This window comes from Platichthys flesus, chromosome 14 (genome assembly GCF_949316205.1).
Source record: "Platichthys flesus chromosome 14, fPlaFle2.1, whole genome shotgun sequence".
In the NCBI taxonomy this organism is placed as follows: Eukaryota; Metazoa; Chordata; class Actinopteri; order Pleuronectiformes; family Pleuronectidae; genus Platichthys; species Platichthys flesus.
Genome location: NC_084958.1, coordinates 13,716,367 through 13,728,676, shown reverse-complemented (window position 1 = coordinate 13,728,676; position 12,310 = coordinate 13,716,367). Strand labels below are relative to the sequence as shown.

The 12,310-nt window shown below is 43.8% G+C and overlaps 2 protein-coding genes across 3 annotated transcripts; one reads left to right on the top strand and one right to left on the bottom strand.

Annotated features, from left to right (window-relative positions):
- The first annotated feature begins 143 nt into the window (after nt 1-143).
- Nucleotides 144-2,674, top strand: otol1a (otolin 1a). Its single transcript, XM_062403582.1, has 5 exons — nt 144-465; nt 578-1,038; nt 1,112-1,201; nt 1,322-1,393; nt 1,553-2,674. Exons 2-5 carry the CDS (start codon nt 600-602, stop codon nt 2,446-2,448), a joined length of 1,497 nt encoding a protein of 498 aa, XP_062259566.1. The 5' UTR covers nt 144-465; nt 578-599; the 3' UTR covers nt 2,449-2,674.
- Nucleotides 2,675-5,907: 3,233 nt separating this feature from the next.
- On the bottom strand, nt 5,908-11,403 carry tal1 (T-cell acute lymphocytic leukemia 1). 2 transcript variants are annotated; one of them, XM_062403583.1, is made up of 4 exons: nt 11,134-11,403; nt 9,299-9,835; nt 8,837-8,955; nt 5,908-7,914 (listed from the first exon to the last, which is right to left on the bottom strand). In XM_062403583.1, the coding sequence occupies exons 1-4, from the start codon at nt 11,328-11,330 to the stop codon at nt 7,391-7,393; spliced, it is 1,377 nt and encodes a 458-aa protein (XP_062259567.1). In that variant the 5' UTR covers nt 11,331-11,403; the 3' UTR covers nt 5,908-7,390. The 2 variants fall into 2 exon arrangements, with proteins under 2 accessions (XP_062259567.1, XP_062259569.1); XM_062403585.1 differs by having other exon boundaries at nt 8,867-8,955; nt 11,134-11,396.
- Nucleotides 11,404-12,310: the final 907 nt, after the last annotated feature.

Here is a 12,310-nt window from a genome sequence, read left to right as displayed (position 1 = left end):
ATCACTATGAGCTGCCGCCCTGTGTAACTCTATGATTCATTACCAATAATGTCTTACCTTGTGCGTGTGCATTCACCATGTCCGTGCACGCATGTTCTGTGGTTATGTGTCTTTGTTCGTAACTTCATGTTGTCTCCTGTTTGTGTACAAAGCAAGCATGTGTGTGAGCAGCACCTCAGCGGCGTGGACACTCTTGGGCTCTGGAATAATATCCCATATCACAAAGAATAATGTCTTGCCTTGTGCACAACCTGCTTTATTTCACATCCCTCAGGAGTCACGTAATCTGTTCTTGCCAGCCCAGCTACCTCCTAATATCCCCTAGTGTTTTCTGTCCCTTGTTCTGTCATTGGCTTGATAGTGCAGCACTTGTTGTACTCAGGGCAATATAAGGAAGGAGGTGAGCTGCATTCATCAGTAGTTGAGGAGGATGGAGTGAAAACTCAACACCATCAGTATCAGCAGGTAAGAGGCACTTGTTGCTTCATAAAACATCATAATCTGCAGTAGAAACATCCATTTCCACATTGCTGCACCTGTTTTATGTGTTGTCTTCTAACTTCCTCTTTTTCCACAGCACACCATCCAAAGCCCTCACTATGTTCTCCACTCGCCTCATCTTCCTCACTGCTGTCCTCATGGTCCTGATGGCGGAGCCAGCCTCCAGTGCCAGGACCACACGCAAACCTCAAAGCAGCAAGAAGCCCCCTCGAGCTGGGAGCAGTGGTGGAGCTGGGGGTGGAGGTTATGGACGAGCCACTACCTCTAGCAGCCAGAACACGGAGGAGACCACTGAGGCTATGATGGACACTTACTCCCTGTCCCCAGCAGACAGCACCACCTACTCTAATGAAGCTTACTCCACCGAGTTCCACACAGACACAATAGCTCCTCCGGGGATTGCCGACGGAAACTACACCCTTGACTACAATGAATGCTTCTTCAACTTCTGTGAGTGCTGTCCGCCAGAAAAAGGCCCTGCCGGGCCCGCCGGAGAGAGAGGGCCACCAGGACCACCAGGAGAAAAGGGCCCTCCAGGTAAGAGAGTTCATGAAAATCAACTTTTAGATGTCAGAAATTGCCCTTTTTCCTCATCTTCTCTGTTTTCCAGGGTTGGCAGGCGGAATCGGAGAAACAGGGCCAAAAGGGGCACCGGGACTACCAGGACTACTCGGAGCCAACGGACTCAATGGCGATATAGGTACTCTAAGGCTGAAGAGAGAGAGAAAGAGTTCTTGAATAAGTTTCTCTGCTTGTTTTTCAATATTTGCTGTATTCTGGTTATGTCGCGTCTACTCTTTAATTATCGAAACTGCCACAGGTGAAAAAGGTGATCAAGGACCTGCAGGACTTTCTGGTATCCCCGGGATCCCAGGAAGAGCAGGAGAAAAAGGTAAGTAGAATTCAATGAGAACATTAGTAGAAATCATTCAGTTATTACCAAATCAGTTTTAATCATATGAATAAATACACTTTGCATACATACATGACGATATACATATTTGTTCTCATTAAACATGTTTCCTAAAACTTACATTACTTCTCTACATAGGTGATCCTGGCCCAAGAGGAGAGAAAGGTGAACGTGGCCTCAGCGGTCTGAAAGGGGACCCGGGAGAAAGAGGAGAGCCTGGCCTGAATGGGACTAAGGGCAGCACCGGCCGAGAGGGGCCCATTGGTCCCCTGGGGATCTCTGGGACAAAGGGTCAGAAAGGTGAACAAGGACTTTCAGGCGAAGGTTTACCGGGAGTGAGAGGAGAGAAAGGTGATGTGGGCGAACTCGGGCCTCTTGGTCTAAGAGGTGAGAAAGGCCTCCCAGGAGTGAATGGAACTCATGGTGAAAAGGGAGAGAGAGGGGAGCTAGGGCCTCCAGGAGGGAAGGGAGAAGTTGGGGCGAGAGGGCCCCCAGGACCTCCAGGCGGGAGGGGTATGGCAGGGCTGAGGGGGGAACGTGGGCTCAAAGGCGGACGGGGGCCTCGGGGCCTTAAAGGGCAACAAGGTGAGAGTGTGGAGCAGATTCGCTCTGCCTTCAGCGTGGGTTTGTTCCCCAGCAGGTCCTTCCCCCCGCCCGGTCTACCTGTGAAGTTCGATAAGGTGTTCTACAACGGGGAGGGGCACTGGGACCCGGCACTCAGCAAGTTCAACATCACCTACCCAGGCGTCTACTTATTCAGTTACCACATCACTGTGAGAAACCGGCCCCTGCGTGCTGCCCTGGTGGTCAACGGGGTTCGGAAGCTGCGCACTCGGGACTCTCTGTACGGGCAAGACATCGACCAGGCGTCCAACCTCGCACTCCTGGAGCTGAACGCAGGCGACCAGGTGTGGCTGGAGACGCTCAGGGACTGGAACGGGATTTACTCCAGTACCGAGGACGACAGCACATTCTCCGGCTTCTTGCTTTACCCGGAATCAAAGATCAAACCTATCGCTGTAGAGAACCTGTGACCGACACCTTTGACCTTTCATGAGCTCTGACTTCTCTTAGCCTCCGCACAGTCTTAAGCCTCCTGCAATGCTCTGTCAAACTAACATGATTCCGCCGATTCCAATGCTTCTGCTAATCGAACCAAACGCTCTGCTTGCCCTGCTGTATTTGTGGAGATGGATGAGGCTGGGTTATACTTCTGTATGCAACACTTAACAATGCATTAAAAAATCACTTTGCTTGAAATGAATGACCCTTGAGTTATTTACTGAGAAACAGAACTAGAAGCTAATTTAAAAGCCATTAGTTATGAGAATAGAAAGATAAGCTGAGTGTCAGCAAAGCCAATACAAATGTGGAAATAAATTAAGTTGTGTGATGTATAATTGCACATGTTTCCCCACTAGAGGGAGTAACATGCCCAAGTTTTGCAAAAGAAGCAGCCAGCATTATAGAAATAAGGGCAGTTTCAGACTGAATGTTGCATTAAAAATGCAAACAACGAATAGGAAGTTGAATAAATGAGATAATCTGATTGAGAACAATTTCATCATATCGAAAGAAAGACTCAACATATACCGGTACACTTACTGCCTGCTGCTTTCGTTCCAGAGTGGTAAAGCTAATTCTTATGGACACTTCTTAATCCCACATCTTATTCCCCACATCTCAATTGATGATGAAACATCTTATTTAGTTCAGTGCCTCCATATGTCCTGTTAGTCAACACAGTTCAGATACGGCATCAGAAAACAGGAGTGAAATCCCTGTAATATTTTTCTAATTGACAGAATTTATTTGTAGAGCACTGTTCATGAAAATGTTTTCATAAATCTTCATACTCTTCAATCAACTTTGTTTTGGATTATGCTATCACCTGGATTATAACATTATAACACATATTGTTAGATGTTGAGCATTGCCCAGTACCTAAGTGTTAATACATCAGTTATATAACAATAACGTTATCGCTTAGGCACTGTGGGCATATCCTTACCCTCTCAAATATTTTTTTTTATATTAATTAATATATTTACAAATCACATATTGGTTTTAAACTGCGAGAAATGCACTTTTCATAAATATTTATCTACTATTGTAGGAGCCGCATTTAAGTTTCTTATGATTTGAGTGACTCAATAATTTCTCCTTCTTTCCCACCTTTGCTGAGTGCACACCGGCGACAAGGGCTGATTGGTGCACCCTTTAAATAGGACACGGAAGTGCATGACGAGGAGAAGGCTGGCAAGCAGATACAGTTATTGACCGTCTGTTTGTGAACTGTGCAACTTGATGTATATATGCATCCTTAATTTGTTATATTTTATTTACAATAAATGACGGCCAAAGGACGGCCTTGGACAGTCAAACTCTTACTCTTTTTTGGACACAAACTGCGAGTCAAACAATGCCATCACCAGCTTTCTCCGTGTGGCAAAAGGACAACTTGGAATCTTGGGGTTATAGGAAAAACCCAACCACGGTTTTTCGCCATAACAACTATACTAAAGAATAATAATGTGTGCATGTCTCAAATTGTCTACATTTTGATTTTGCTTGCCATCTACATAATATGTATATATCCTCTGCTGTTCTGAGGGAGTGTTTAGAGTGGGCAGCCGGTGTTAGAATAAAACATTGTAACTTAACACACTGTGACACAATAAACTTTAGAGGAAGATATTTCGGATAACGTCCAATTTAACATTGTAAAAGCCTTAATTTGTCTTTATTTGTCTCTTTAACAAAAAAAACATCTTCATTATCCAAATTTTTCTTCCAAAAAGTGTAATTTAATATAAATTGCAAATTTTAAAAAGGGTCACAAGTGTCATTTTAGTATCCAAAGGGGATTACATTTAATTCCATCATTTTTTTAATGATGGAAAGTCTGGAAAGCTATAAATGTGTCTCAATGCATCTCTGAGTGATGAGAAAGGACATTCAATATTTACATTTTATGAAGAATACTGTCAAACAACAGTCCAACCTGTAAAAGAGGGAAGCCTAGAAATTCATCTCCATCTATTGGTGAAGCACACAAATTTACCTCACATTTCCACGTTAATTATGTTGCTGTTGGTGGCAGTGGTAGTGGTGTGTGTGTGTGTGTGTGTGTGTGTGTGTGTGTGTGTGTGTGTGTGTGTGTGTGTGTGTGTGTGTGTGTGTGAGTAAGTGTGTGCGTGTGTTTTAAAATGTTGTTTAGCTTGTTTGTTTATAGGCCTATCTGTGGATATGTGTGTACGTGCGTATTTATGTATTTTCTACTACTCTGTGAAAATATAAATAACTACCTTGGCGGTGTGTGCAGTGTAATCTGCTCCCAGCAGGCTGGATTCCCACTGTGAGAAAGACAGTATATTGTTCCTGCAGCACCACAGATAACAACTCATTAGCATACTGAATCATTTGGCTGCAAGAGCCACTCTGCCACCCATCTGCACTGAGCTGATAAACACACACACACACACGCCAGCTCACACACACACGCACACACAGCAGCTCACACACACACACACACACACACACACACACAAACACACACACACATTCAGATCTATGCAGAGCACACACATACACTCACCAACATGTACACACACACGAGCACAGGCCTCCTCTCATTCCCTCCCTCTCAGTCCCTCATATACACTCCCTGTATCCCTCTCTTTTTTTGTGAGTCTGTGTCTTTTTGAGAGTCGGAACAACTGAAGCAGGTAAATGTTTGGCAGGCATTAACCTGGAGAGGCCCTCAGAGGAGTCCCGGCACAGCCAGAGCCGAGCACAGGAGAGGTCTCCGAACACCTGGATGTCTCTGATGCTCTCTGGAAGCGCTTCTCGTCTTTTTTAGCAACATGCAAAAAGCTGATGCAGTTGAGGTACTGGTGGAGAAGTATGCTGTGTAAATGTATAGGAAGTAGACTTGAGAAAAAATGTGGCGCTAATTTCTTATTAATGATCACTACAGGGCCCGAACATAACTTTTGGATTGCGTAAGTGAATCGCATGCCGGGGCGGCAGGAGTCTCGATCGGTATGGTGGTTCCACAGTGTGTGTACAGACACAACAGTGTGCGGGCTGTCAAAACCACTTTCACAATGGCAGGATATCCTGCAGGTCACAGAGCCACGGTAACCTCCAAGGGAAGTTGTCACTTGTTGGTAGGAAGTGAGGATTCCAGCGTCTCGTGGGGGGAGTTTCATAAGTAGACATGTGGTTTTAACTACACACTGTACAGATAAGGTGGGAAACAGCTGTGTGGTGTATGCCACTAAGGGTTGCGCTAATTAGGTTTTTAGAATTATGAAAAAGTGAATATAATGAAGAAATGTTCTCAATGATGCCATATGGGACAAGAGCGTTTCTATTGAGAGAAATTACCTTAGCTGGACTAAATTGAACCACATCAAACTGATCTGAATTCATTTAACTTGAACTCAAATTAACTGAACCGAGTCAAGAAGAGCCACAACTCGCTTGAGTGAGATCAAATACAAGGCTTTTCCTCTTTGTTTTATTCAAGGGTTTTTTGTATAAAATTCATCGATTGAACATTGGATATATTTATTGATACAGCTATCTTACAACAAATATGTCATTAACAAACGTACAATGTCCCTTTACTGCAATTCATAAAATACCATAGTTACCAAAGGTACCAATAGAGGCTACTATTAAGTCCTGCAGAAAAAAGCAGAATAACAAGCAACGCACTTTACTGTCTTTGTCAGAAAACTGCTGGTGTCGTGTATGTGCGTGTGTGTGTGTGTGTGTGTGCGTGTGTGTGTAAGTGTGTGTGCTATCGTGTGAGTGTGTGTGTATATGCGCGTGCCTCTGCCTGTATGCGTATATGTGAAATGCGGCAATGAAGGGATTTGTCTGTGTACCTTACTAAACTACAACTGCATTACAGTTTAAAGAGAAGAAAAAAAAAAAACACTGAAAGAGACATTCATATCAAAAGCACTGCATGGGTCATCTCATGATTTCATTTGACCCATAGTTTGTACACTTTAAGAAACACACTGCATGTCTTGTACCTCCACAGCAATTTCAAATAGTTAGAACCACTCGTTCCAGGCAGCGAAATAGTTTACCTGTATGTTGCTGTATTTGGTGTACATTTTTTGTCACCACCTTAAAGTGTAAAAATAATTAAAATGGTACCACATTTGATGCACTAGGTTCAGTTGCTTGTTTTTACATTTCCAACACTTCCCTCTCAATTATCCTCATTTCCCCGTCTCATAAAAAGACTGTTTTGCTAGTAAACCCTTTGACAAACACGCTACGGTACATCTTCAACCACATGACTTGAACTCGAGTCACTGTTTTTACATTGTGCCGTGGAAATATAATGCTATTTACAACACATGGGCAACCTCATGGATAGTCCGGTCCATTCGATTACGGCCTCCAACCGAGGAATACTCACTTTTGTGTCATTGCTCTAACACAGTCAATTTGTTGGGCGTGAATCTGGGCTTAGTCAGTTACACTTGAGATCCATTTATTTGCAGCAATCTGTTAGCATGTAAGCTCTATTCTAGCTGCGCCATAATGTGATCAATATCATATTATACATCAAAAGTCTTTGTTTGGTTGTTTTTTTTTGCTCATTCTTTTTTTTCTTTGTGTGTTTTTTTTTTTTTTTTGAGAATCCAGTCTTTGGACTTTCATAACATAGAAAGTCATAAGCCACAGTCCAGTTAAAGACATGAGACATGCAGAATTTACAAGTCTTTACTTGGATCCAATTCAATCACAATCAAACCAAGCTGTTCATCAGTGCTACCTCAGGTTCACTGGGCCCATGGTCCATTTTGGACGCCACGCTCCATTCTCCTTCCTACACTGACAACTCAAAGCTAACAGGTCCTGAGCATATCCATGTCTTTTTTTTAGATTCTGTCATTTTTCTCTTCCAGTCTCAAGTGTTGTGTCCGTGGTGTGTTGGCATCAGCATCATCGGCGGCTGGAGCCATCCGACGGTCGTCCATTGCGCCTTAGCTCCCTAGCAGCTAGATGCAGCGCAGTCCCACGAGAAGCTGTTAGAGTCCTTGGAGCTGGAGGTGAGTCCTGTTCCTCCATAAAGCTTTCAGGGCTGCCCTCTGCATCGCCATCAGGCAGGCTCCCACAGCTTGAACCTGGCGACATGGTCTCCAGGAGGTCGTCCCTGGCCAGGCCTACCACTGTGTCCTGATGTGGGCCACCCTGAGGGCCCCCGTCGTGGGCCCCAACCAGCAGCCCTGTTTCCCCATCAGTTGTGCTGCCAACATTCCTCCCTCCGTCCTGGTCCTCGAGGAGGTCGGAGAGGAAGCTGATATACTTCATGGCAAGCCGAAGGATCTCGTTCTTGCTCAACTTCTTGTCCGGAGGATGAGTAGGGATGAGTTTGCGAAGCTCCGCAAACGCCCCGTTCACGTTCTGCTGCCGCCAGCGTTCGCGGCTGTTCGTAAAGATGCGGCGAACAATCTTTGGCTGGCCGGCTAGTGGAGAAAAGGGAGGGAAAGAGACCAGTTAGAGGGGTTTGGAAAAGAGGCATCAGTGTAAGATATGACACAAACAACATGAAGGGCTCACACAGATCATGCACTCGGTAGAAGAATAAGGCAATTTATAAAAGATAGAAATAAAAATGTAAGAGGTAGCAGTGGGAGATGCACATAGGTTTTTGAAGTTTAATAATCCCAGAATTTAACTAAAGAATGAAGTTATGATTTTCCTCTGTTTAACCATGGATTTTTAGATGAAGGCATAGAATCTATTGGGCCTTGCAAAGAAAAAATATGTGTACCATAAATACATATTGTGTGCCAAGTAATGTTCGATAAAGCATGTCACAGCAGGAAACGGTGTCGGGGAGACTATGTGCTCCCTCTTTCATATTCTATTTACTTTTTATTTATTGAGGTAAAAACTAAACCTACTGCAGGTAGTAACATCCTTCCACCCCCGACAATGGTGTCTTCCACGCTATTGTCGCCCTTGGAACACACCCAGTCTATCTTAATCCTTCAGCCCACTCTGCAGTAAAACCTTGGCATGGAGGCAGCAGCACCCCCATCCTCCACCTCTGCATATGGCAGTGAGTGGGCAGCGGTGGAAAAGGAGGTTTCGAATGAAATAAACCCCCAATCTGGCTGAATAGATTTCACTTCGATGCCACGCAGGTATGGCATTATTTGACATTCATGTTATCCGCATCCACTCAAACCATGAGTTATGATGCATGTATTGTTCTTGGGTTAGACACTTAAGCTGAGTGTTCTTTTTGCAGCACATCTTCTGCAACACTCAGATTAGGAACAGTATAGATCCATGTATGTGGACAAATGACAATGTAGATGAGGAGTGGACATTAAGGGGACTGAATTGGCAGAAGGAGGACACAGCAGAAGTGCGGCTTACCATACTTATAAAGATTTAAAATGCACCCACCCTCGTCGAGTTCAACCTCGTAAGGCGCCGGGCGGCGCTTTACCCTGTTGCTGGGGTACATGCTGTACTGATCCGACTCCCCTCCGAGACTACAGCCACAGAAAGCAGAAAAAAGATGCACAAATGAATAAGAAAATCATGAAATCAAGCATTTATCATTTTATTTGTTAGATATACTCAGAACACACCCCACACTCAGTACACCAGGATCACACAAAAACACACAGAGGCCAATTCTCAATGTTACACCTCCACATACATGTTTGTTTACAACATAATGCAAACCCAAAAATCATCTATTCGCTGGAGCCTGCTCTTGGCAGCATCCATAATACTTCAAAGTTTCTATGGTGACCATCTAAGACCAAATGAAACGTGCAATCGTGAAACTCTCAGACTTTTCCTTCTTTTTCTCTCTGCCTCCACCTTTACCTGTTGATGGCGGCGAGAGGCTGCGCCAGGTTGTAGAGCATCGCCCGAGCCGGGACAGGAAACGCGTTTGGACTCAGTTGGACCATTCGAGCGTCGTCTCGGTGCGGCAGCGGGAGCGGCAGCGGTGGAGGTCTGCGAAGTTCCGTGATCGGCACCAAATGGCTCTCAGTCCTCTGCTCCACCGCTTTTATAGCGTCCCTCCTGGAGAGCTCGATCACCGGCACTTCCCTTTTCAGGTCAAGGGCGTTGTGAGAGGCAGTTTCCTTGGCAACGCCGTTGATGATGATGCTGATGCTGGTCCCGTTGCGCGAGTTCTGCAGAGGAACGTCATCCGTCTCCTCTACCCCCTTGAAGCCTCCTCCCCTCGACTCCTCCGCCTCCCCTCTCCTCGGCTCCTCGTCCTCCTTGCATCCGTTCTGTCTAGAGATAATGGAGGAGTCCTCCCGTTTTCCAGGACCGGACTCTGCGTCGGGACTTCCAGGGCACAGCTCCGGCTGCCGTTTTTCCATCATTTTCACTCGATCAAGTCCTGAACTCCTGAGCGAGATTTTTATCGATTAATTCACATCCCAAGACATTATTTGTTACGGTGTAAAAAAGCACGCATTCGCTTTCCATGTTAGACTTAAGTAGATCATATATTAGAATATATAATTATAACTGCAGACAATTTTAGGAGTAAATATTTATAATGTAAATTATCATGATTGGCATTAAAACAGTTTCAATCGAAGGCAGACTTTATACTTCCAAAATGAGGAGTGTATAAAATACAGTTCACTGGATATTATTAACAATCTTTTTTTATTAATCTTGCCTTTTGTTGGATAAAACTAAAGAATGTAAACCTGCAATATAGAAATTGTTCCACCATTGATACCACCTCTATGCCATGATAACTTAATTTAAATAAAAGTCAAATTATTGTGTGTGGTTTTGAAGGTTTTAGAGCTTTTGTAAAAGTTAAACTTGCTAGGTTAGAACAGCTAACGAAATAATTATAAATTCGACCCAGTGGCACATTTTTTATAATAAATATAAAGGTTTATATTTACAGTTATTAAACTTGTCCTTCATAATTTTATCTTGTGGGTTATGCCTGGCTCTTTTTTTCTATGAATCTCTTATCTTCACTTGGCCTTCACACCAGTTCATAGTGACAGTTTAAACCGTTAACCAACGTTTGAGCTTTATAAGAATTTGCCCCCTTATGATTTTACAAAGAGAATGTCAGCTGTGTTTTCATTTGGTGAAACTCAGTGTCTTGCAGAGAGGTTATGGCTGGAGCTTGCTAATAGGCAACCTTAAATAAATAAATGAAATCCCTTCCCTTTTCCTGCCTGCAGTGAATCCACATGTAGCTTGAAATAAAACAACAACACTCAGATCTGGTCCTTTTCGTACAGTTATTAGAGATGGTCTTGTCATTTTCTTTTAATCGTGGTGAAGGCCATGGAGCTGTTGTTTTTTAAGCTAAACATCAAAGGCAGGGCACACTGAATGGGGGCTACATCGGCGACGGGTTTCCATTGGTTATTAATTCGATTAAAAAATCCTCACAAGACGACTCCTTTATACACGGACAGCAGAACGAAATTCTGAAAAACGCACTTTTATTTCTGGGAATTCTCCATAGGCCTCGCATCCGTTATTACATCCCGTACAGTCTCAACCACCCGCGATCGGACAATGGCAGAAAAATATAGGCTAAACACTCCGAACGTGACACCAAGAAAAAGGAAACGATCGCAATCCAATTACACTCCTTTGGAACAACGAATGCTCCGCTTTACATAAAGAGATGTTTTCTTATTATTTTATTTTTCAGCACTTACCGTTCCAGCCGTGTTGTTGATGTTACTGTGTAAGTGGAGCCATTTTGTGAGTGGGTCATCCATGTCTGAGGTTTTCCTTTTTTTTTTTCTGCTGCCAGTTGTGGAGCAGTGTGTGTGTGTGTGTGTGAGAGAGTGAGAGAGTGTGTGTGTGCATGTGTGCATGTGTGTGTGTGCAGCTGAGTTATTTCTCGTCGCATCCAGTGCGCTCCCTCAGTATGGGGAGCGGAACACAGGCCGCAATGTGGCCGAGTGAGATAAGCTCACGGCAGCGGCCTCTTCATTGCCGATAAGCCCCTAAACCCATTATTTATGAAATGATTCATTATTATTTGGCTGTCGTGGGCTATACAGGCTTGTGGAGGGCAAAGCATTAAAAAAAAAAAAAAAAAAGAAAAAAAAAAGAAAACAGGCACAGAGCAACGGCCTGTAACACCGTGAGGTATAGTAGCTTATACTGTAGCTATACATGAGGCGTATTTCGATGTAAGAAACAAAAGCTCAGGTGATGCTTTTGACCTTTTGGTATTTCTAACAAAAAGGGGGCTTTTCTTGGCAAAGAACATTTCCGATGAGGTTACTGATGACATCACGGTGTATTTCATCTTTTTAATTTTTTTATCTATCACTTATTTCAGCATGGTAAAAAAAGAGTTAAACCCTTAATTCATTTGAGATTTCTGCGGCTTGAGGCGAAATGTGCCACCGATACAATAGATTACAAAGGACAGGGGGTATAATTATAGTGTCCCGTTAATTGAATGGTCATTCATTCTTCATAAATAGATAAATAAATATCAGGTAATAACTAAATAGGCTTTTGATTGTCATTGTTTGCGTCGGGGGGCTTCGCTCGGCGGTTCCCCCGGGGTCCATGGAGGGAGTCGTGGCTTGAGGAGATAAAAGCAAATCGGCTTCTGCGCCATCAGATAAACGGCTGCAACATCAACGGTGACACGATATCAGGGCACATCCAGGACGGCCTAAACGGCGGGAGGTACACCCTAACAACGGATTCCCCGTGCACGCATCGTTTCTTCGTCGCAGACAAATACATTTTCAGCTGTTAAATGATCGAAACTGTAGTTGCATTAAAAAAAATCCAATCGCACCAATTCAGTCGTGACAAGCCAAACGATATAAGAGATACAACGCACCTTTTAAAGCTAAATAAGCAACG